Raw genomic sequence first — 25,619 nt, forward strand, 5'->3', positions numbered from 1 at the left:
AAAACGTTAAATAACTTCTCCTTCCTGCAATTAGCGAACCCCCATCATCGCTGCTGCCATTTTTTTCCTCTCTTATCCTTAATGGGGTGGGGAGGGAGATCATACAAATAGCTATATACACTATAGTTTATATGCACTGCAATCAAGCCCTGCAATAAAATGACCTCATAGGGTGTGTATCATTGTATGGCAATGTCTTCAGTTGGCAGGGTGAGAACTTTGACCTCTCAGTGAGAATCAGCTGTGCCCATTAGTTGGAGAAAACATTCAACACATGGGCCCTAATCTGCTACACAATAAAAGGAGAGCTCAATAGCAGCAGTTACTGTGGGTTGTACAGCCTTCAGCTTTGCATAAAGTAGTCCATAGAGGCAGAATATATAAACCTTTGTTTGAGGTACTGTATTTTTTCCAGCCTTTTTTCCACGTAGCCCCCTTACTCTGTTAGATGTGTGTCTCCTCTCCCTTCACTTAACTAAGAGTTTGGGATGGTTGAAATGCATGCCAGGAGCATCGTGGATTTGGGACATATTTTCCAGTGTATGAGCATTTAAATCACTGTAATGTGTGTCTGATGGTTTAGCTCCTGCAAGCAGATTATCAGCTTCACAGTGCATGTACTGCATGGCTTTGAAACAACAGTGGCACAGATTGTTCTTATTCTTTGCTTCATAGTCTTTGCTCCTGTATTGACATGAAACAAACATTTCCATTGTTGGCAGCATCAGTAACGAAGGCATCAGTAGCTACAGTGCTGAAGACCTAACCAACCCAAATTCAAGCATGGTGTCTTCAGAGGTGATGGGAGAGAACACTATCTCGCAAGAGCAAGGAGGACAAACAGACTCTCAACGCTTAAAGCAGGTTGCAGGAGCAAGGGAGAGAAGTCTGCCTGTCTCAGTGCCTATTGCAGGTGCCGAAGAGCGTGCCACAACACATCTTACAAGCAGCAATGACAAGTTACCAACCTCAACCTGCAGTGGAGCAGTGCCATCACCAGGTCCAGTCAGTGACAAAGAAGAGGGGATAGCACCTTCCAAATCCATGGACAGAGGCCCTAAATGTGACAATATCGCTGGCACTTGTATGGAAAACAGTGAGAATGACCCCAGCAAGCCAAGCCTGGAGTCCAACCCTCCTGCAGCAATCGCAGCAATGCAAGGAGCCTCACAAATGAGTCTGAGTGAATTAAGAGGGCTCTGTCAGAGCGAGCAGCTGGGTGGCAGGAGGGACCCACATGTCAGCACGTGTCCCCAGGGTACAGAAGCAGGGGATTATGTCCCTGCTCAGGAGGCCAAGCAGGAGCAAGGAGGTTTGGAAGGAGGTCAGCTGCAGGCTGTAATGCAGCAAGGTAGACAGAACCCAGATGGTGGGGAGGGTCTGCTAATGAAAGAAGAAACCTTAATCCTAAATTATCCCGCAACAGGAGGCTCAGACAGTGAAAAACGTGGAGTAATTGTGAATGCTCAAGGCTTCACTGGCATCAGTGCAGTCTGTAATCTACAGATAGGGGTTGAAACCACAGCTAAAGAGAATGAGGCAAATCCAGCTCTGTCTGCAAGTGAAGGGGAGCAATCAGAAGCCTGTACTTTCATGTCAGAGTTGCCTCCTAACCCTCTCGTCCTGGTACCAAGGCCTGAAGAGCCTTCGAGGGAATATGTGCCTAGAAATGACTCTGAAGATGCAGTGAGGAGCGAAGTGGTGAAAACAGCCTCTGACAAAAACAAACCCACTTGTCACAGAGAGCTTCAAAGGGAGGACGAGCTTGTTAGTGCCGAGCATTCCATTCTGCCTTTATCATTTCAGAGAGAGGGAGAGCAAAACTCAGCCGCCACAACTGAAAGCCCCAAAGATGAAGCCAGTAGCAATGAAATTATAAAAGCTGAGGCTGTGTCTAGAGAAAGCACCGCTCTTTCTGAACCAGAACTTGTTATCAATCCCACCGTGGAAAATTCCCTGGTAGATAACAGGATATTGCTGGAAGAATATGCATTAAGCGCTTCTTTGAGCAGATCCACAGAGCTGAATCAAAAGGAAACCAAGGCGAGTGTAACAAGAGAGAGAGATGAAATCACAACAGACGTGACAGAGAGCAATGCATTACCTGAGGGGTCGAGTCGGGCACAAAGACAACTGTTGAACCCTGTTAGCAGCCACCACCAGGACATGGAAAATACCCTGTTGGGACACAATCCTCAAGTATTGGGTCTTTGTGAAAAGACTTCAACAGGCGACCCAGGGGAAGAAGCTGGGGCAAAGCCTCTGAATTTAGGCTTTAAATCACCCAATGACAATTCACAGTCTCTTGGTTGTGAACCTGAACAACAAATGAGTAAAGGGAAAACAGATGCCACAAACCTGGAGAATAAGCCTGTGGCTTCCCCACAGTTTCCAAGGCAGGAATGCCCACTGGGGTTTGATTGCTTTAACACTGAGCCAGAAGACAAAACTTCAGGCCAGGCAGGCTGTAAGGGGACTGACAAAGTTTATTTAGCCAGTGCGCACAGTTCACTGCCCCTCCGCTCTGAGAACAACCAGGTTAAGCAGAGTAAGCAGGATGAGCCCTGGGAAAAGGCTCTTGCTGGAGAAACTGTGTTGGAATCTGACTCCAAATCAAAACCCGAGCTCCAGGGCTTAAATGAGTTGGCAGGGCCTGTGGACCGCACGGCTCCACAAGCCAAGGAGAGCTCATGGGTTTCAGACAGCAAAGAACACCACAGTCACATCACGGCAGTGCCTTGCAGTGATTCAGAGCAGGGACCTGCAGCTGCCCAGCGCGGTGCTGTGGGTGGTAATGAAAATGAGGGTATTCAACAAGAGAAGCACCAAGCTGTGGGGGAAAGCTTCGTGGAGGACAAAGATTTGGCACTGAAGGGGAAATGCAAATCGGATGTGCTGATGCCAGCTCAGCTGGAGCAAGTGGCTTGCTCAGAAGCCACCCAAGCTGCTGTTGGCACTTCAGGACTAACTCCTCACATGGAGGAAGGGGGTGACAGCCGTGTCAGTGATAACTGCTGTCCCTCAGAGGGTGGTGGCACATGTGGCTCTTTGGAGGCCTTGGAGTGCAGTGCTGGAGAATTGCAGGAAAATGCAGATGTTCCAAGCGCTCTTCCCCATGCAGACCAAACGGAGAGGTCAGTGCCTGCTGCTGGGGACAGTGGCTGGATTTCAAACACAGGACTCGAACAACAGCAGCACCAAAGCAGTCTGACAACTGTCACAAGAGCAGACGATCAGGAGCACAAAGACGGGGCAGTAAAACCTGAACTGCCATTAGACCTTAATAATCACAGCAGCATACCAGAAACACCTCTAGGCCTTTCAAACAACCTTAATAAAGAATGTTCTGTGCCAGATCCAGCGACTCCGGACACAGCGACAGGAAAGGACAAGGATAACAGCAGTGCTGTGGTGTCGGAGATGTGTGAGCACGGGCAAAGTGTTTCTGGTGTGACCGTGCTTGATTTGCAAGATTGCAATGAGCAAAACAAAACTGATCTCAAGGCAGAAGAAAACTGCTGCAGTCAGCACAACTCCAACGAGCCCGAGCAGGGTAATCCTTCTTTGATCTCAGCTAGTCAGCATGAAGCAGCATGTCAGAGCGATACGTCTGCTAAAGGATCTGACAAGAGTGAACAGCCAGGCAGGATAGAGGGTAATAGTGGTGAAAGCCATGCTGCTGCTGCTGTAAAGGCTCTTCCAGGGACAGGGAATTCAGCAAGTGCCACTAGCACGTCACAGGCTTTGCCAAGTGATACAGAACTAGCGCATACTTCTGATCATCCCGGGAAAAATGATCCCCAAATATCTCATATGGAAACTCAAGGGAAAAAGCCATTAATGGCAAAGAACCTCAAAAAGACTCTTACTGGTGATGGGGGAGTCATCCAGAGTGATGAAAACACGGAGGACAGTGCTGCTGCCCCAGAAACAAGCAATGTGAAGGGTGATAAAAGACCAGGGGCACAGGGATGTCCTTCGCCATTGCAGGCACACAGGGAAGCAATTCCCACCGATAAGTTGTATAAACCCAGCTGCCTTCAAAACACAGCAGAGGAGCCTGGTTCTTGTCAAGCAGATTTTATGGCCCTCTCTGCACTCGGCCATCCAGGCCAGCAACCTGGAAACCATACAGCCAGTGGTACCGGGGGGGAAGCCCTGAGTAATGAGCTGGAAGTTGTAGCATGCCAAAATGCCTTAGAAGGGCACTCTGATATGGAGACTGATGCAGGTTCTCAGGTGTCTGTGCATGTAGGTCCCTCACCTAGTGTAGGCACAGGTAGACCAGCAAATCCAGACCGCTCTGAAGGGGGTAGATGTGTGGATGAAGTAGATGTTCCAGACCGGGGTTTTCAGGGCAATGGAGACAGGCGTTCAGCCCTGCCAGAGACTGTAAATGCGGGGCAGAGGACTGCAAACTTATCGCAGTTCAATTCTGAGAAGCTGAAGAAAGAAATCTCTGCGATTAAATCCCCCCAAACAAAAAGTGAGGTAAACTTCAAAGCGCAGCAAAGTGACAGTTCAGCAGAGTCTCTGCGCGCACTCCCCGCTCTAGAAGGGAAGCTGCTGAGCCTTTCATCATCACAAGAAAGCCGTAATGAGGAAATTGCATCCAGTATGGGCGTAGATGACAAGCACGGTGAGATCTTAGAGAAACCTGGGAATTCAGAAGGAATGGAAGAGCTTTCAAAAGAGAATAATAACATAACTGGGGCAGAGCTCAGCGCTTCCGAGCAGGCTGCAGGGAGCTTTGGAAGGGAGCATGAGGCTCTGACTTGCAGCTCTCTGGACATCGGCTCCAGCTTCCCAGACTTTAGGCAGCACATCAGCCAGATATTTAAAAGCACCGTGCACAGCACGCTGAGTGCCGAGTTACCCCAACGGCTGCCTGAAAACCATGCAGGCTTCAAGCAGAGGCCAGTGGCCACGCATACAGGAGTGTGCGGTGCTGAGAACTGTTCGGGACCAAACGAGGTGGGCGAACGAGCTCCTGAGGGCACCTCAGGAGCAGAGGGGCAAGAGCTGCCTTTAGCTCCTGAGGCTTCCTGCAGAGCCGGCAAAGGGAAATCTCTGCAACAAGGAAGCGCAGCGGCAGAGCTGCCAACGGCAAGCCTCCAGGATGCTGAGGAAAACAAGCAGCCCGGTAGGTGTTTAGAAGTGGTCCCGGCATTGGATGGCTGCACACCTGCTGAATGCCCTCTGGAACACCAGCGAAAGCCAGAGCAAACCACTGAGCATCCAGAGAGCGGTGAGATGGAAGGAGAGGAAGGCGCGTGTGCGAATGGTGCTGATCCCGAACCGCTAATAAGCTTAGGGATAAAGAAGCAAGGACCAGCTTCATTTGGTGGGGCAGCAGCTGAGAACTTCCTTGTGTGTTCTGACAGTAAGCAACAACCCGCTGGAGCTGCCACCTCGACAGGCGATGCACAGAAGAGGGACTTAGAAGATGCTGCTACCGCAGAGGGAAATAACTTTATTACAGAGCGTAACACAGAACCGGTTTCATCTGAAGAGGATGTAAATCTTCCTACTGAACAGTGCCAGGATCCTAAGGCAAATGAGCAGGAGCAAAGTGAGTACGGTGATGCAGATGTTGCCAAGAGCATCTCTGATATGGCAGCTTCAACACTTGTCCCGGGAGGCTCTTACAATCATGAAAAATTGCCAGGCAATTTTAATGCATCACCTGGGGGAAATCAGGAGACCCACGTTCACAGCAGTTTCATGCATGATAGTAAGTCTCAGAATGACGTGCAGGGGATACAGAATGATCCAGTGAATAGGAAATGCTTGGAAACATTGGAAAATCCACAAGATGCACAGCAAGAAGAGAAAGGGACCGTGCATGGGTTAATAGATTACTTAAAAACCGAAGTAAGCCAGGATGATTGCTTGCAAACTGACTCTACAGTAGAATCTAGCGATATAACTGAGGGAGATGTGAAAGAGAACAGTGACACAGTGCTAAGCACAACAAAGGCAGGTAACATAAAAACTGGAGACATCCCTGAAACAGGTACTGCAAGGATGTTAGTCACTGGTGAAGGTGACTTGGCTATAAACACAAGCACTGAGGAGCAGGACACAGACCTGCACAAAAATCACTCCCCAGCCACTCCTCTGATGGAGCAGAGTGAGGGTTCTGCACACACAGATCTCACTGATGCTGAAAATCAGCCGAGCAGGATGAATCCAGAAGATGAAAGCTCACTTCAGGATGCCTCAAGAAAGCTACCTCCGCTTGCCTTGACTGAGCCTAAGAACCTTGACTTCACTGAACTGCAAGGAGTGGCTATGGCAGGATTACCTACTGAAAGGTATTTACTTTATATTACTATGTGGAATGGTTGTCAGGACCCTGGGGCTTGAGAGGGATGCAGTTATCAAGGCAGATACCCATCCTCTGGGTGGCAGAGGGATCCTAAAAGCCAAGGAGCACAATCCTTACCTGTTCCATCTGCTGGTCCAGATTCCTGCCCTTAACTGTGTGGCTTTGCTTATGTTTCCCAGTGTTCACATCTTATAGCCTAAAGTTAGGCAAACAAATAGCACTTCCTAGCCTTAAGTCAGTAGGCTTTTGCCAAAGGTTTTGGTGACCCAGTTAAATGAGACCTGCAGCATTCACATGGTGGATGGCAGTATTTAAACTCAAGCCTGCAGTACAACCTAATTACTCACACTGTTAGTTGTCTAGGCCGCCCTCTTATCCTCCCGTATAATATAATTGTACTGACAGCGCCTTTGATCCCTGTTATTCAGTGTTTCTAATGACATGGAGTTGTTTCAGATGTGAATTCTTCTGAGCAGGGATTTGTGGAGCCTATGAGTAGCTGAGTGTTTATTTCCCAAACCTAGCAGTAACTGCTTTAATAAAGTTAAGGTGCTTTTTGGGTGAGCTTTTACTTGGCTGTCTGCATTCTCAGTTTGATAAGGAGTTAATTCAAAGCATTCTGATACCAGAGCAGGTGATTCCCCTTTATCTAATCACAGCACTGCTTCCTCTGTAACCTCAGCAGCCTTCTTGCAGGCTGTCCCTCTCCTCCTTTTAGGAGGAAGCAGCCACAGCTACTAAGAGACAACAGCAGAGAGAAAGGTGCAGTGAAACCTAAAGTATTCCAGGCAGCCTCAATGAATGGTATGTATGTGTAGATGGAATCTTTCTAAGTACTACCAAAAACACTGGATGATATTAGCTGAATAAGGAGGGGAAATATCTCAGTGTCACATTCCTTCAAGGTTCAAGTGATAAAACTGTTGTAAGTGAAAATACCACAAGTGTTTCTGTTGTGAAAATGGGGGGGGGTGTCCTGTTCTATGTCAGGGATGGAGACTGAATATGACCTAATTGTGTGAGCACAGTGTATATTAGAAGACTATTAGAAGTGCTGGGAGTCTGAACAGCTCTCTGACTTTCTCTTTAAGGATCTATCTATGGAAGAACAAGGAAATTAGACCCTATTACTTCTCTCTAGCTCCTTTCTTGCTGTTTCCCTGTCTATGATGGGAAGCTTCACAGTGGGCAGATTTGAAATTACCAAACAAATCACTGGCTAGGCCTGGTTCAGAAGCCTTCAGGGACCACAGGGCAGTACGTGCATGTGTCTGCACATGTGTTTTCTATCAGGGTGGGTATCATCCTTTATATAAATACCTGTGGCAAGCAGGGCAGGGCTCTTGAAACAGCTGCTGGCAATCCATGGAGTGGTTGCTTAATGCTTGCATATGCCTTAGGAATTCATTATCACCTGTTTTTGCAGCGTGAGGGTTTGTATCAACAGGCAGCTGCTCCTCTGCGTGTCACACACATACCCAGTGTGCATATACATGCAGGAGGTGCTGCAGGCAGAGCCAAATGTGATTGCAGCACCGTAGACTTACACAATGGGGACCCTCTGAGGTGCAAGGGAGTCTTTGCTTTTCATCAGGCTTGTTTCTTAAAGGAATGGGTATTTATAATACGAAAGAGCATATATTATATTATCTATAATATAAAAGCATTAGTTGAGCTGGCTGCTCTGTCTTCTTCAGTGGGTCCAACACACTGACTGGTCTGAGCTTAAAACTGGCTTTGCATGGTTGAATTTCAAGCTGTATTTCATACCCTGTGTACTCCAGTCACAACACTTGTTGCTGCAGAGTGGTTTCCAATTGTTTATTGCCTTATAATCCTCACAGACAATAAATTCCTAGAGCCATGCAAAACAAGATGCGTGTTTCTGAGAGGCTGTGGGGATTTGTGCCTGATGGAAAGAATTCCAGGGAGAATAAATCCTCCCCAGCTCTCAAAATAAATAGCAGTAAGAAATATATTCTACTTAGAAGAAGGAAATTGCATGTTCTGCATTATTTCAGCATTGTTTTCTATCCCCTCCAGTGCTTCTGTATAGCTTCATCTCTTGTGAGATCTTTCACATTGGAACCCTATTGAATGGTGGGTGAGGGAGCAAAGCTGTGTGACCTGACTCTAAATCCTTGTTAGGATCTCTTCCTGTAGAGGAAATAGGGGAATTTCTTTCTTTTGTGGTTATGCCATTGGGAGGACGGTGCTCTTGTGATGAAGAGTACATCCAGGAACTGTCTGTGGTAACTCCTGCCCGTACCTCCTTCAGGAGTGGGACAGTGGTCACTAGTAAGAAGAGCCTTTGTGTCTGCAGGCAATGGAGCAGCACCAATAAATTCCCTTTAACCTTCAGTGCAAAGGACAATTATTTTTAGCAAGGAGGTTATGCACTGAAAAGGAGTAAAAAATAACCCTTTCTTTGATGGTTCTGACATTTCTCTTTACTGACTCTGTGACTGAAAACCTGTGTTTGTGATGGCCACATATAGGCATCAAAATGTCATCCTTCCCACTTACGCTGGGCATCCAGCTACTCCCTTTTGCTTAGAAAGGAAGACAAGATTTCTTTTCTCCTTTTGTAATGTCTACACCCATACATCTTCATTCTCTTACGGAGCGATAAAAGAGGTTAATGTATGTACAGGGAGTCCTTATACTTCATGCCACCGAAATGCTCCTGTTTGCATCACAGCCTATGGCAGGGATTGAACAGACCATGGAGCACAACTGGAAGCGATGGCAAATTTTCAGGGATGTTTAGAGGTGGCGTTGAGTTTCCTGATAACTTCCTGCAATTCATCCAGCTGGTACATGTGGAATGCCATTGTCTCTCGGGAAAAGTGCCGAGAGAGCTTTTTGAAGTGGAGACTGTGAAGTCATTCCCAGATGTGTATCTGTAAGGTCCATAGAACAGATTGCATCATGCGCTGATTTCTTGGCTTGGCAAAAGGTTCAGGTTGTCAACAGGCTTTTAGGTGTTGCAGAGATGCTCATAGAGGTGACTTGGGCTGGGTGTGCTAGCGAGGGAAGAGCACAGGGAGCCGTAAGCAAGCTGCAGGCAGTGACACTCTGCAGTAAGGTGAGGTGCTCTGCAACCCTCAGCAGAAGGTGCTGTGCTCACTGTGCTAAGCAATATGCCCTTCACCTGTCTCGAATGCAGGAGGGCACTGCACAGATTTGGCATTAGCAGAGCTTCTGGTGCTCCTGCGGAGCAAGCTGACCTGCTGGAGCTTATGCTGCAGAAGCAATTCTTATTCCTGCCTGTCCATACAAATCAATGCACACGATGCAGTGCTTTCATAGCTGTACTCATACAGGTGCTCATCCTTGTTCTGTGGTGCTTGAACCATATTCCCTGTCTGTACCTTGACCTGCTCCTCACTGTTTGAGTGACACATAGAGCTACCTGTACAGGGAGAGGAGGATGCGGCACTGAGCTGCCTGCGGGACAAGGGTTTCCTAACAGTTTCAACACCACAAGAAACACCAGGAGGGTCCTATCCCAGCTATAGCAGTGTATTGTAGGCACTCTCATAGAATCATAGGCTAGTTAGGGTTGGAAAGGACCTCAAGATCATCCAGTTCCAACACCCCTGCCATGGGCAGGGACACCTCACACTAAACCATCCCACACAAGGCTTCATCCAACCTGGCCTTGAACACTGCCAGGGATGGAGCACTCACAACCTCCCTGGGCAACCCATTCCAGTGCCTCACCACCCTAACAGGAAAGAATTTCCTCCTTAGATCCAATCTAAACTTCCCCTGTTTCAGTTTTAACCTGTTACCCCTTGTCCTGTCACTACAGTCCCTGACGAAGAGTCCCTCCCCAGCATCCCTATAGGCCCCCTTCAGGTACTGGAAGGCTGCTCTGAGGTCTCCACGCAGCCTTCTCTTCTCCAGGCTGAACAGCCCCAACTTCCTCAGCCTGTCTTCATACGGGAGGTGCTCCAGTCCCCTGATCATCCTCGTGGCCTCCTCTGGACTTGTTCCAGCAGTTCCATGTCCTTTTTATGTTGAGGACACCAGAACTGCACACAATGCTCCAGGTGAGGGCTCACAAGAGCAGAGTAGAGGGGCAGGATCACCTCTTGTTGAATCCTGGAATTGTTCAGGTTGAAAGGACCTTAAAGCTCATCCAGCTCCAACCCCTGCCACGGGCAGGGACCCCTTCCACTGGGGCACCTTGCTCCAAGCCCCTGTGTCCAACCTGGCCTTGAGCACTGCCAGGGATGGGGCAGCCACAGCTGCTCTGGGCACCCTGTGCCAGCGCCTCAGCACCCTCACAGGAAAGAACTTCTGCTTCATGCACTAATGCCCTGTGCATTGGTCAGACAAGATCTCTAACGTGGGTCCAGACGTACTTTTGGATTTGCTTCACGCTTTACTCTTGCCATCAAAAATTGGCCAGTTCAGTAAGTCAGAAAAGAATGTTCACTCCTTAGCAAATCCTGACTCGGTCTTTTTGGTCTGCTTAACAAACACAGTATTAAATATTTTAACAGCCTTGCTGGATGAGGTATGGAATGTAGAACTGCTTTTCAGATCAGTCAAGTGGGTTTTGAGCACTAAGGCTTTGTGTTGTTAACATCTGAAAACAAGAGTTTGGAGTTAAAAGGAAACTTATCTAAACAGTGATTATACAGCTTTATTTCCCTCTTTTTTAACTTCCAAATTAACTCAGGTGTGCAGCATCTCGGGATCACAAAACAAAGGGGAAAACAGCTGAAGGTGATTCACACATTAATGAAATGCATAAAATTCATCAGGCTATTTGTCTTTCCTGCCCTTCTCCCTTTGCATCTGAATTCCGTCTCTTTATTTCCCTCCCATCTTGTCACTGCTGTCCTCAGTAGGTTCAGGTTAGTACAGCTGTGCTTTTGGAGACACAAACAGCTTAGCCTGCCGCCCTGACTACATTAACAGGGTGGGGAGTTCAGTGGGAATTTTGTCTGTGTAAAGTCTGATATTTTGTTACTTTTCTGCTCATGGAAGAGTAAATTGAGGATGATTTCACTCTTACCCAGCAGACATCTCACATCGCTTTCTAAGAAGTTAAAGGGATTTTTATCACCTACTCTAAGGGCTGCCGTTGACTGAACTGATGCTGTTTTAGGCAGTGTCTGAGTGTAAGCTATTAGTGTAAAGCAGCTCTGGCAGGCCCATCCGTGGCAGCGTTCAAGGCCAGGTTGGACACAGGGGCTTGGAGCAACCCACTCTAGTGGAAGGTGTCCCTGCCCATGGCAAGGGGTTGGGAGCTGGAGGAGCTTTAAGGTCCCTTCCAACACAAACCAGGCTGGGATTCTGTGATTCCATGATTTATAAAGTGCTGATTTGATAGTACAACCTGTTGTACTCAAAGCACATGCCGATGGAAAAGTAGGTCTGTGATACCATGCTGGTTACCTTCTAATTCTATTTGCATATGCCTCTGCTATAGACAAGTACACAACTAAATCATCTCTGGTCCTACCAAATTGCTGACGCTTCTTGCTGTATTGAAAGCATTCTGTACCACTCATGAGAACTGTAGCCACTTATTTGTGAGGGAGGCATCGGCACAGGTGGATGATACACGGGCTGCTGTTTCAACACATCCTTCTGTGTTTCTCAAGAAGTTATTCAGTCAAATACAGGCATTTGCTAAAGAAATCCAGCATGGGGACTGTAGCACTTTGTCCAATGTCTGGCCAGGCAGTTTAGCATCAATTTTTGTCTTCTTTTCTCATTAAGTTAAAATTTACTTTCAGATTACCTCTTTTTCTCTGCTCAGCTTTCCCCAGATGTATTTTTCAACCTGGCTTCTTCCAAATAAGCTGCCTATTTTCTCAAAATGGCTTTTGCATACCCTACAGATCCCTGTATTTTCTCTGTTCCAACTCTAACTTCTGGCCTCTTTCAAACGCGGATACCAAGGACCTAGTTCCTCTGTCCCTGTTTCTAATAGAATATGCAAAGCAGGATCAGCCCCAGCTTTGAACCCAGCGAGGGCAGCTCTGAGAACAGCAATTACAGACGCAGGCGTGTTCTCCATGACTTGGATGTGGCTTCCATCCAGTTCCTCTGTGTCCTGGCATGCTTGCATCGCACCAGCGCTGCTCCACAACAGACTCCTCTGGAAACACGTCTGAGGAGCCAGAACTCTGTAGTGTTTGTCCTTTGCGTTCTGTTTTCCTTCCTGCTGTCTTTCATGTTGGTGTCCTTAGAGCCTGACTCACCAGTATTGGTTCAGATCCATGGGAGACCACATGTGCATTGCCAATAACAAGTGGGGCTTATTTAGATATCTCCATTCCAGTTGTTTTAGGGATCTGTTCAGGCCTGTTCATCTCCGTTCACCTTGACAGCTTAATTCTTATAGTAAATTCCCTTTGGCCTATAAGAAGCTCTGCCTCTCTGTTTGCATTAAGAGGAGAAATGTTAATTGCTCCAATGAAAGGCTCAATTGTTCTGAATTCCAAGGTCCCTGTGACATGCTGAGTGTCACCATTCTGTTGTCAAGGACCAGCCCCAGTATGTTATGTTAATCTTGTTCTTGCTGAAATGTCCTTAGGATGTCCTCCCAGACTAAGCATTTCCTGACCAACTCTTTGTTCACCCTTCCTCTTCCCTCTTCGGTACCTGCTCCATTTATCCATGGTCCTCAGTAAAATAACCAGCTGTCCCAAAAGTGCCCTAAGACAAAGCCGTTCCCCATTTGATTTCACTCATTGACTTCCTTCACCTCTTGGTACTTTCCTTCCTAACAGCTGTGTGAGAGAAGGCTACAGCCACAGCCTACCCTTAAAAGTCAGCAAATGCTGGGCTGAAATCTCAGCTCCAGAGCAGTGATATCAGCAAAGAACTTGGACCCGAGCCTCTAACACATCAGCTAGGGAGAATGCTGTGATCTTATTGCACCCAGACTACAAACACTCTGCTCCCAGTTATCCAGCTTTGCTTAAACAAGGTGGGGTGTCTTCTTGTTTCACCTGATAAATCCAGTTAGGAAGACAGGCTGCAGGTAGACAAGTAGGATTGAAATGATTCATTGGCCTGAACTACCTGGTGTTTTCCGAACCTGCACAGCTTGGCTTCTCTTTGTACAGGATGCTCTGGAAAACACTTGCTTCGTGAGACTGAACCTCATCAAGCTGTTTTTTATTCTTTTCCAGCCTGTTTTTCCTAGCTCCTTTGGCCAACGAAACACAAACAGTGTAATCAATAAAGCCTTCTTTTCTTATTTAAGGCACTCGGGAGCTTATGTAAAATCTTTGGAATTTGTTAGCATGATAACATTGTTATGCTCTCCTTGCTGATAGAAATATCAAAGCCAGCTAAGAATAACTCTGCAGCAGACAGAGATTTGTTTCCTGGAATGAATGCAAAAAAAAGCATGTATGCATTGCATACAGGTCCTGACAACTAAGGGGAAAAATTAGCTGTCATAGAAATAAACGGACACTTCAAACTCCAACCTCCCCTTCTCAACAATGGCATTTAATGAGTCAAAACACAGCGAGTTTTGCTGGAGATTTAAATGGCTGCAAGATTTTTAACATCTCTTTTGTCCTTATTCTGAATGCTGTGATGGTGCACGAAACTTGTGTTGCACGCAGCGTTTTCCAATTGCGATTCTTCTGCTAGGAACTCCACATAAACTTGGTTTGCTTGGGAAGTTACCACTGGAATTTGTGAGGCTTTAAATCTAGCCTGGGGTTTCCTAAAAATCAATCCTCCTCATTAGGAGATGTGCAAAATGGCACTTTCCCATCACTTTGGTCCTCCAAAACGTAACGGGTTAACATTAAACTTCCCCATTTTCCAAAGCTGAAGGTAAAGTTCTGCTTGGGAAGTTACAGAGACAGCCATCCCAAAACCTGGCAAGCCAGCCCTTGCCAATGAAACTCGCTGGGAAGCACACAACCTAATATCCAACCACCACTAATGATGGCTGTGGGCAATTTGTCTGTGGAAAGCAGTGGAAATCTGAAGTTCAGGTGTTTGTTACAGCAGCAGCTTGGATATCCCAGCCAGGCTGCTCTGCAGCTAACCGGGTCTGTGGTTTTGCAGTGTCTGACTGGGAACCTCTGATTAGGAGATGCAAAAGAGAAACTCCTCTTTAATTGCAACCAGACTGAAGTCTGTGTATATGGTTCTCTTTGTTTTCAATGGCCTGAAAATGGGCACCGAGTTTTCACAAAGAACAATTTAAAACACACACACACACACATCTTAAAGATTAGGCACATGATGCAGCTTTATGGCTCAGAACAAGTATAGGCATTGCTGGTTTGCCTCCTTTCTTGCAAGTGTAACACAAATGCTGTAGCATTTGTATTTGCTTATAGACTAGCCATAACCTCTGTTTAAGACCTGGAGAAGAGTGAGCCTTGTTTTCATGCTTACAAGGAAAAGCTTGGCAATCTGGTCCGAGTTCATCCTGTATTCTCAGAAAACAATGCAAATTTGAATGAAAAACTGTGTGGGTTTTTGTTTTTCACATTTATTTAATATAACATTCTTTCCAAGCCAATTTCATGGGGTTTTCATAGGTTTGTTTGAGGGCAGAGTCATTTCCTCCCCTCCAGATGCTTTGGTTTGGCAAAAGTGACGTGGTTGATGGGGAAAACCCTCAGATTGAATTCCCAGGCACTGGGCAGAGTGGGTCACCCCTGGCAGTACAGTGTCCACCAGAAGCTTTCACCCACAGTCTTAAAGCACCCAGACTGTGGAGCACAGCCTGAGTGATGGTGTCTGCGATGGCATCTGATGACTGCGAGGGTGCTGAGGCGCTGGCACAGGGTGCCCAGAGAAGCTGTGGCTGCCCCATCCCTGGCAGTGCTCAAGGCCAGGTTGGACACAGGGGCTTGGAGCAAGCTGCTCCAGTGGAAGGGGTCCCTGCCTGTGGCAGGGGTTGGAACTGGATGAGCTTTAAGGTCACATCCAACCCAAACCATTATAGGATTCTATGAACATTTCTCAAGCCATTGTCCAGATTTCTGAAAAGTCAATCTCAAAGGATGTGCTGGAACCCAGCACTTCTGGACATACTCTACCTAAGTACCTTTTGTCTTTCTGCAATTCAAATTCCCATTTTCCTGAGTGCAGGGTAGAAGTATTGCATGCCCGAGGAGAATATCCATGTGTTGGTCTGCCTTCCAGCAGCATGTGCCTATGTAATGTCAGGCAACTGTGGTGTCACCGTGGGAGCTTTGTTGTACCTGTGTCATGAACTACTTGGCATTGCCAAGGTAAAGAGGTGATCACTTCTTGTAAGGTTTCCTCCACTTCTAAAATAGCAACCAAACTTCTCACATATAGCTTGGTAAATGGACACATGCATATGGAGAAAAGGAAAAAGTAGGGATCTAGCAAAGAGAAAATCCTTCACTCAGATGCAAAATCCAGGTGTTCTTGACAAACATTTGGGATCCCCATTGAAATAACCCAACAGTCCCCCCTAGTATAAGCCATCCTGCTGCCTTCTGGCCTTTCCTTGAGGCTAACTGTTCCCTGGGAGCTAGGGAAGGGTTGTACTCCAGCAGAGCCATCATCCAGGATGTCTCCTGCCTCCGAGTCCTCATCATCATTCTCACTGCTCGGATCCAGCTCTGGAGAGCTCTTTTGCAATGCTTTCCTTTGGAGCTCTTTGATCTGGGGCTCCCAGACCTGGCACTGCAGGCTGCAGCCTCGGCGTCAGCCCCTGCCCTGTAATTGTCTCCCCAGCCTTGCTGGGAGGCTGCTTATCTCTGCTTTTCCTGTTGCTTTTCAGCTTGTTTTCCCTTGCCACCCCCAAGTCTTCTCCTAATGTAGATCAAGCACACCTCAGCACCGTGCTCTGGAGCTGCTGCCTATCACTTTCCCTGTGTTTAAATAGCAGAGGACATTGGGAGGGAAGTGAGAATGTTTTTTGTGGCAAAGGTGGGTTGAGATTGTTTAGCAGTAGGTGAAAGGGGTTTGGAACAGCAAGAGGTGAATGGATAAACAGGGAGAAGCGTATTATTGGAGCAAAATGACCATTTTATACCAAAACTGCTCTATTTGCTGTTGTCAGCAGGATCGTAGCTCGTCTTATGTCCACAGCCTTGTGCCAGACTCAAGTGCTGCCTGCAAAGCAAGTCAACATGTATTTTAATGAACATTACTCTCCGTGGGTCTGCCTCCCCTCCCAGGGCTGCTGTACCTGCAGAAGCGATTTGTGAAATGGTTTCCAGATGACAAAAGTGTTTTGATTTCCCCCCCACAATGAGAGGGTGGCTGAATGCTTGTACCTGTATCAGAAATCACAGTCACTTTTTCCATGCCTGGTTTCCTGCTGCTTGGGAGGCAGGATATGAAGGGGCTGCTCTCCCCAGAAACTTTAACTCAGCTTGATCTTAATTCTTGCTGTCAGTGTGGATGGATGGATGTCAGTACTGGTTCCTGGTGATGTGATAAGATGAAGTCTCCCTGTACCATGCACAGTGTGCCCCTCTGTAGGCTGTACGCCACAGCCCAGGTAATGCGGGTACTCTATGTGGTTTTCAGCATTTTCACCCATTACAACGTGTGATTTGGTCTCCAAGGGCCATTTGGTATATCCTTCTATTGCCTGCACAGGTATCTGAATTGTTAAAAGCAGCAATGAGCATCTAGGGGAAATCCCTGCCCTCAGCTTTCACACCAGGTTGTTCCAAACCCCATCCAACCTGGCCTTGAGCACTGCCAGAGATGGGGCAGCCACAGCTTCTCTGGGCACCCTGTGCCAGTGTCTCAGCACCCTCACAGGGGAGAGCTTCTTCCTTATATTCAACCTGAATCTCCCTTCTTTTAGTTCTATCACCCAGGCAGGGGTAGCTGCCACCACAGTCGAGTGTCCAGAGCTTGGGCAGTGTGTACATGGGGTCAGCTGGGAGACTAACTTAGAATCATAGAATAGTTAGGGCTGGAAAGGACCTCAAGATCATCCAGTTCCAACCCCCCTGCCATGGGCAGGGACCCCTCACACTAAACCATCCCACACAAGGCTTCATCCAATCTGGCCTTGAACACTGCCAGGGATGGAGCACTCACAACCTCCCTGGGCAACCCATTCCAGTGTCTCACCAACTTGGCTAAATTCAGTCCCTGTAGCCCCTGCATTTTATCTGAAGTATCTCATTTGGGTGTTTGGTAGCAATGGATCTACCGAGTGTCTTGCTGTGGGATAGATAGCATAGCCAGTTAGTGTATAACATGTTATAAACATGATAGTGATCTCCCTGTGTAGAGACTCAATTAATTCCTTGGGCGCTGGCAGCTTGTACATGCAATTGGGTGTATATCTCAATGCAAAGACTTAATTACCTGTGAAGCCACCCTTTTGTGTTGTGATAAACCCATAGGAAACCAAAGAGATTAATAAGGGCAGGCAGCTAATTAGAACCCCTCCATTTTCTTACAGGTAAGGAAAACCTGTGTGACTTTAGGAGCTGGGATTTAACTGAAGAATTAGAATGGTGTGTGTTGGAAGGGACTCTAAAGCTCATCCAGTTCTAGCCCGCTGCCATGGGCAGGGATATCTTCCAGTAGAGCAGGTTGCTCCAAGCCATTAGAAATTAGATTAGGAAGGAAAAGGTTTGGGGTAGATTTATAGCTGTAAAGAAGTAAAGTTTCACTGGAAGTTGTTAAGGAGTTTTAAAAGTTTCCTTTTAAAAGGTTATCATTAAACTTGGGCCAAACACCTTCCTGAAACTTCACAAAGCAGCCAAACACCCCGAATTAAACTGTGATGTGTAAAACCTGAGGAGCTATCTGCGTACACCCTCAAGCATTTACTACTCAATCCGGCCGCATCCCCTCTCCCGCACCACCCGCAGCAGATGAGAGCGCTGCAGTGATTGAAAAACTCCGGCCAGGAATTCCAGTAGGGAAAAATAAAACCAACAGGGATAAAAAAAAACCAGGACAAAACCCACGTGGGAGCCTCAGATTCAGCTCCTTGGGGATGGGGGTTGTGTTTCCTTTCAGTCTTTCGCTCTATGCCCAAGCTTCGGAGGCGCCCCGATGCTTCCCCACGACGGGGTCGGATGCCTCCGGGGCGGCTCGCCGCCCCGGAGGCATCCGACCCCGTCGTGGGGAAGCATCGGGGCGCGGCTGAGCTCGGTGGTGGCTACGGCCTTTCCTCGGGGAGCCTCATGGGGAGGAGCCTCCTCTCAGCAGCTCCAGTTCTTTTCACTCCTCGGCCTTTCTGTAAGCTCCACTTCGTCGTCCTAAAGCAGCCGGGATCGGCGCTTCCTTACCCCTCTTTACACACGCGCGCACACCCCCAGGGATGGTGGAAGCGGAGGGAATGGGTGTTGCATTCAAAGCCTGTTGCGGGTTGTTGTGTTGGAATCGAGGATGACTGAGAAGAGGGAAGGTGGTGGTTGTTTCCTGGCTTTGGTAAGTAAGACACTTAGGGAAGGAGCGGGGGGGGGATAAAGTTAGGCAAGGAAATAACAAAAGCAACGTGCTGTTAAAGCCTCTATCGCAAATGAAAAGCTAGCTCTTGTTTAGCACCGCTTTTCTCCCTCTCAAAACTTTATTGCGCTTCTTCCCCCTTCCTCCTTTATTTTCCCCTTGGGGCAACTTTGGAAAACTAACACAAAACGCTCGCAAATCTCTCTGCGAGGGGATTAACCCTCCTGACCTCCCCCAGATTGCTCGGGTGATGGGTTTGTGGCTCCTGTCATGGCTTGCGGTTGGGTTTGTGCTCTGCCAGAGCGTCCGAGGGTGAGGAGACGGTTTTTTTTTTGGGGGGGGGGGGGCTTTGATAGCTCTGAGAAACTTCTGGTTCAGGTTTCCTAAGCAGGGATTTGGAAACTTTAAATGCGGCAGCAATGACATCAGGACGTGACTGAGAGCCCTTCAGAGGCTCTAAAAGTGGGGACGGGATGGGCTTTTTATAATGGTTGACAGTTATTACAGCAAATATGCTTATTCATCCCGTGCAGGCGTGATTTATACTCCTCACACTTTCATGTGGCTTTCTGTTGTTCTTCTTTCAGTTTGCGAAGGAAGTAACGCCGGAACGCGTGTTTCAGTCCCCTGAAGTCTTTTTAATCTGTAATAATTGTATTTGTTTCATGTAATAACTCACCATAGGTTTAGGTTTTAATGTGACCACAGTGACGTGGGGTACTCAGAAAAAGAATCTAGTTTTTGTTCTGTTTTATGGCTATGACTGATCCCATCACTCATCAATCTGAATACACGTGCTCTGAGAATTAAGGGATTTCTAAGCAAGAAGGGTTGGGTGAGAGAGGAAGTGCAGGCCCTCAGGTAATGAGTGACTAAACCCCATCCCCTGCCAAGATAACTGCTTTATCTTGTCAGGGTTTCCACAAGCACTGCCAGAAAACTATTGCTTCTGAGAATTCCTCACTGCCATCACGTGCATGGATTGCCTGACAGCATCCGTGCTCTCATCCTGGTTTGGCCAGGTAGTTTGGGGTTACCTGTAGGGATTGCTTGCTCCATGCAGCTGGGATGCTCTTCCCAGGTGGGGTGCTGCCTTCAGGAAGTCTTTTAAAGGTGCTTTAATTTCTCCTGAATGCACTTCGTTTGTTTTCTCTCTTTGTTTTATCACTATGGAAGTTTGCAGTCAGAAGGGACTCCCTTGCTGCTGGAAGCACAGCCTTGTGTCCGGTTCCTGTTGCTCAGCCAGGGTGGTGGCATTCCCTCCCTTGGGATACATAGGTGTGACTCAGGGGCTGCCTGAGCCACTATGGGCTGGGCTGGCTCTCCCTGGGTGCTCTGAGCACCATCACCCAGCGTCCGGACCTGTTCTGCTCATCGCTCAGAGGAAGAGCAAGTAAACCCCAGGCAGTGGAATACATCTCCCAAGAGCCAGTTCTGGTACTTGGTGGCAATGAGTGTTCAAGTCCAGGTTGGACACAGGGGCTTGGAGCAACCTGCTCTTATTGAAGGTGTCCCTGCCCGTGGCAGGGGTTGGAACTGGATGAGCTTTAAGGTCCCTTCCAACACAAACCAGTCTGGGATTCTATTGATTCTCTGTCTTTTCTGCCTGAGTGTAGCAATGCTGCCATGTGCAGTGCTGTACATCTAACTCGTGTTGCCTGTGCAAGGGTGGCTTTATTTGTTTGATTAACACATGCCAGTTCATCTCTTGGATACCTTCATTACTGTGTTTGCGCAGCACCCAGCTCCCTCCTTGTAAATACAAAGTGCTGATGTGAGGCACTTAAGGCATAGTTACTCCTTTAGAGTCCAGAAGGAATTTGGAAGATTTTTCCCAGATCACCTGTTTAAATGCATAAGGAAGGCTTTGTTGGGTTTACAAAAGGCCAAACTCAAAGCTTTTGAGTGTGTGTGTATCTTTAGCTTGGAAAAGTAAAGCTTTGGTTATATCTGTGCACAGTGACCAGCAAAAGTAACCAGAGATCCTCAGTCATCCCTGTGTCTGAGCTTGTAAATCTCTTGCTGGTGTATGGATTTGCCTGGTGGGGACATCATTTGTTTGTATGGGTTCCTTTAGTTCACTGGCAAATAAAGCCAGACTTCCCATTTCAATCTCATATTTTCCCTAAAATTCTAACATAATTTAAATGGATTTTAAATCTCCTCACAAGAAGTAGCATGTGGTGGGGAGGAGGGAGGGTTTTGTCTGTTTTTAATCCTCTGCTGGTACCTTATGCAGCACTTCTGAGTTGTTTCCTGAGCAAGATAGTTTTAGTTTACTGGCAATGTCGATGTCTAATCTGAATCGCAGTTGCTTACCCCATACTCCTGCTAAATCCTATTGAGAGGAGCCCAAATAATCATGAAAATCATAGAATCATAGAGTAGTTCGGGTTGGAAAGGACCTCAAGATCATCCAGTTCCAATCCCCCTGCCATGGGCAGGGACACCTCACACTAAACCACCCCACCCAAGGCTTCATCCAACCTGGCCTTGAACACCGCCAGGGATGGAGCACTCACAACCTCCCTGGGCAACCCATTCCAGTGCCTCACCACCCTAACAGCAAAGAATTTCCTCCTTATATCCAATCTAAACTTCCCCTGTTTTTTAACTTGTTACCCCTTGTCCTATCACTACAGTCCCTAATGAATATCAAAGTTGGGAAGAGTTACCACAGCAGGTTATTGCTGGATATTCGACACATGAAGTTTATTTCAATGAATATGTGAGATAAGCTGCAAAGTAAAGGATGAGAATGTAAATAAGAATATTCTGAAGGAATTACTTCATAGAGTGGATGAAACTTTGTGAGGTACAATGTGTTTGAATGAATGAATTTGAACTGGTGTAGATGCTGCTTGATCTCTTACCCTTACAAAGAATTGCAGTGTAAGAGCATACCAGAAGTAGCAAATCCTTGCACTGTTTTTTCTTACACATGTGTAAACTGAGGCTCTGAAAATGTACTCTTTGGTCCAAGTTATTAGAAAGCCATGATGAAATCTAGAGGGTTTCTTGTTTTCATAGAGTCACAGGCTGGTTTGGGTTGGAAGGGACCTTAAAGCTTATCCCGTTCCATCTCCCTGCCATGGGCATGGACACCTTCCACTAGAGCAGGTTGCTTCAAGCCCCATCCAACCTGGTCTTGCTGTACCCAGTGAGCAACATCTTGTTTCTCGAAGACACAATGTCAGGTGATGACAGTTCTGAGAGTTCTCAGTCTTCACTTGATGTTGTTGGTGCCAGAGATTTCTGGAGTAAGAGCAGCATCTATAAATCTTCCTGTTATCTCATTATAAGCAACCACATGTTTGGGACTAGGAGATAGCAGGGCTTGAAATGCTTACTGGAGTAAACTTGGAGCTGTTGTTGACTGTTCAAAGGGAGCCACATCCAGCTCTCCTGATTGGAAAAACATGAGAGGGAGAAAATGCCAATCCCATAGCTGCCTTCTGTCTCTAGCACCAGTGTCAAAGTGTAACAAAGCTTCAGTAAGAAATTAGGGGTTTAAGGTTTGCCTCTCACTGGTGTAAAAAGGACATGGAACTGTTGGAACAAGTCCAGACGAGGCCATGAGGATGCTCAGGGGACTGGAGCACCTCCCGTATGAAGACAGGCTGAGGAAGTTGGGGCTGTTCAGCCTGGAGAAGAGAAGGCTGCGTGGGGACCTCAGAGCAGCCTCCCAGTACCTGAAGGGGGCCTATAGGGATGCTGGGGATGGACTCTTCGTCAGGGACTGTAGTGACAGGACAAGGGGTAACAGGTTAAAACTTAAACAGGGGAAGTTTAGATTGGATATAAGGAGGAAATTCTTTCCTGTTAGGGTGGTGAGGCACTGGGATGGGTTGCCCAGGGAGGTTGTGAATGCTCCATCCCTGGCGGTGTTCAAGGCCAGGTTCGATAAAGCCTGCCCATGGCAGGGGGGTTGGAACTGGATGATCTTGAGGTCTTTTCCAACCCTAACTATTCTATGTTTCTATGTAATGGAGAACAGCAGATTCACCCAGCAGAGCACATAGCCCTCATGGGATTGGCACTGAGCAGCGGGACTCTACTTAGTGCTGTGTCCACATGTGTAAACTGTGCTTTTAAGCATACTTTACACATAGAGTCATAGAATGGCCTGGGTTGGAAGGGACCTGCAAAGCTCATCCAGTCCAACCCCCCTGCAATGAGCAGGGATATCTCCAACTAGATCAGGTTGCCCAGAACCACATCCAGCCTGGCCTTGAATGTCTCCAGGGATGGGGTGTCCACCACCTTTCCGGGCAACCTGTGCCAGTGCCTCACCACCTTCATTGTAACGAATTTCTTCCTCACATGCAGCCTGAATCTCCCCTCTTTCAGTTTAAAACCATCACCCCTCATCCTATCACAACAGGCTGGGCTAAAAAGTCTCTCCCCATCTTTCTTACAGGACCTTTTTAACTACTGAAAGGCCACAACAAGGTCTCCTGACTTGGTTTGAAAGCTTCCTGCATAGGTTTTCTCTTGAAACAGAAGGAATTATGTGGGTTTATGCAGTTATTTCTCATTCATTCATTGGTATTTAATGACTACTGTGGGTCAAGCTTTGTCTGGAACTTGCTGTTTGTGTACCTGTCTAACAGTGACTTGGAAACTCTCTTTTCAAGATAAGTAGAGGCCTCGAAAGTGAAATTACGGCACTCAGGAGCCTAAGGACACTTGATGGGCACCCTCTTTCACTTGCGACACGCTAATAACAGACTGAAGCCCTTGGTCTTTGGGCTGGATTTAGCACTGCTCACTGCAGCTGTTAGTAAGCAACTGCGTGTTAAACTGTGAGGTATTTTCCTTTGAGAGGAATTTCAGTCATGCCTGCCATAAGCAGAATTTGGAAGTGATTTTAAGTAGATCCACCTCCACACTTGACCCCGGCAATGGAATGGAAAAACCTCACGGCCTCCTTACAGAACTTGATTCTTGAAGCAAATTGGCTTAAAAGGCCCGGTTGCTGCAGATGACTTACGACAAGGACCTGGTGGCTGATGCCTGGGAGGCAAAGGCAGTTGTGATGCCCAGGAATGTCACTTGTGGAACTCGTTTGAGCAGCTTTTGGAGGGCTTCATTGTTTGTGCTGCACAGAACAGGGTGGCTTGGCAATGAGCAGCTTCCATCACCTCCCCAGGCCCGTGGTTCAAGTTACCTTGTCTATAGACTGTATGAAAATAGGTGTCTGGGAGTTCATAATGCAACAGACATTGAGTGGTGGTGGGCGAACACATCCCTCCTCACCAAGTGCAACAGCTTCAGTTGCAGGTTTGGCTTGTGCTGTACTTTCTGTATGTTCATAGGAAGGAGCCTTCGTGCTCCGTCGGTACCCAGGATGAGACCAGCCCATATGGAATCATAGAATAGTTAAGGTTGGAAAGGACCTTAAGATCATACATCCTCCTTATGTATATAAGAAAGAAGCTTCAAAGTCCTGTTGTCAAGATCTACTTTCAAAACACTCATTTTAAGGCGGAGTAGAGGGGGTAGCCCAGTTTGTGCTGTAAGTGTATGCAACTCTTAGTGATGAGTCCTTTCATGCTACTAGGTTAGAGGACTTCAGAACTTGTAAACATCTTAGCTCAAAGCTTCCCCCAACAAGCTGAGCCCTCAGGTGTGGTTAAACCAGTGGATGGTTAATTGTGTAGTATTGTAATTAGGTAAAATATTACAAGTTTAAAAAGTAGTTGACTATTCTAGGCTGTCATCTGAGAACCTCACTTGGTGCAACGGCTTAGCCCTGCTCTCTGTAGTGTTGGGGAGAATGGCTCTTGGCCTGTTAGGGACACTGCAGACAAACTGACTGCCCCGAGTGCAGTGATGCTGTGGGAGCTCTGGAAAGGAAGAGCAGAAACCCTGGCTTGCAGAGGATCACAATGTGTAATTAATTAAAAGTGAAATTAAAAAATGAGAAAACAAGCTTGCCACATCGTTTCCCCAGATGAACATATGAACAGAATGCTTTAGATAAATGTGTGATGTGTGAGTATATTCAGATGGTGGCCTGCAGTTGTTACCAGAATAACATCAGTTGAGGAGACCTTAGAGCAGCTCCAGTGCCTAAAGGGGCTGCAGGAGACCTGGAGAGGGGCTTGGGACAAGGGCCTGTAGGGACAGGCCAAGGGGAATGGCTTGAACCTGCCCGAGGGGAGACTGAGATGAGCTCTTAGGCAGAAGCTCTTCCCTGTGAGGGTGCTGAGGCGCTGGCACAGGGTGCCCAGAGAAGCTGTGGCTGCCCCATCCCTGGCAGTGCTCAAGGCCAGGTTGGACACAGGGGCTTGGAGCAAGCTGCTCCAGTGGAAGGGGTCCTTGCCCGAGGCAGGGGTTGGAGCAGGATGAGCTTTAAGGTCCCTGCCAAGACAAACCAGTCTGGGATTCTATGAGTCAGTTTGAAGGAGGCAACACAAATGTTGTTTTCAGGGGGTTCCCATGGTTTGGTGTCTTAAAAACAAACAAAACCCGCTTCTTCAGCCAGGCTCCTTTACCAATTGATTCAAGGGTGTGTTTCCAAGTTGTCTTCCTTTAGCCATATAGTGCTTGCACTGACTGCATCCTGCTTTCCCCAGGGATGGGACAAGCCTGGGTATCCGCCTGGGTCACCCATGACACCTTTGTGCTCCCACTGAGGAGTCCCACACAGCTCCATGGTAGCGGAAAGCCTGATTCTGCTCCCTATGTGTTATGTGCGTCTGAGCAACAAGTCTTGCAATTTCTCTTGTTCAAGCAGTAGCTTGTTTGCTCATTTGCTTTTTAAAATCGGAATCAAAATGGGGTTAATTTGCTCTTGGGTTGTGCTGTCTTGTCACTGCTGCAGCTGTAACACGCTGACTCTGGTCCAGTGGGAAGAGTAGAGCTGTTCACA

The 25,619-nt window shown here is 47.4% G+C and overlaps 1 protein-coding gene across 6 annotated transcripts in view; it reads left to right on the forward strand.

Annotated features, from left to right (window-relative positions):
* Nucleotides 1-25,619, forward strand: part of TACC2 (transforming acidic coiled-coil containing protein 2) — a 150,102-nt gene that overhangs the window by 40,770 nt on the left and 83,713 nt on the right. For 5 of the 6 annotated variants that reach the window (XM_065672408.1, XM_065672411.1, XM_065672412.1 and 2 more), the window contains exon 5: nt 723-6,317. The exons of the other annotated variant lie outside the window; for it this stretch is intronic. In XM_065672408.1, the coding sequence (XP_065528480.1) occupies nt 723-6,317 (5,595 nt within the window). The remainder of the gene's footprint in view (nt 1-722; nt 6,318-25,619) is intronic. 6 annotated transcript variants of the gene reach the window in all.

Source organism: Lathamus discolor, chromosome 3, assembly GCF_037157495.1.
Source record: "Lathamus discolor isolate bLatDis1 chromosome 3, bLatDis1.hap1, whole genome shotgun sequence".
Lineage (NCBI taxonomy): Eukaryota > Metazoa > Chordata > Aves > Psittaciformes > Psittacidae > Lathamus > Lathamus discolor.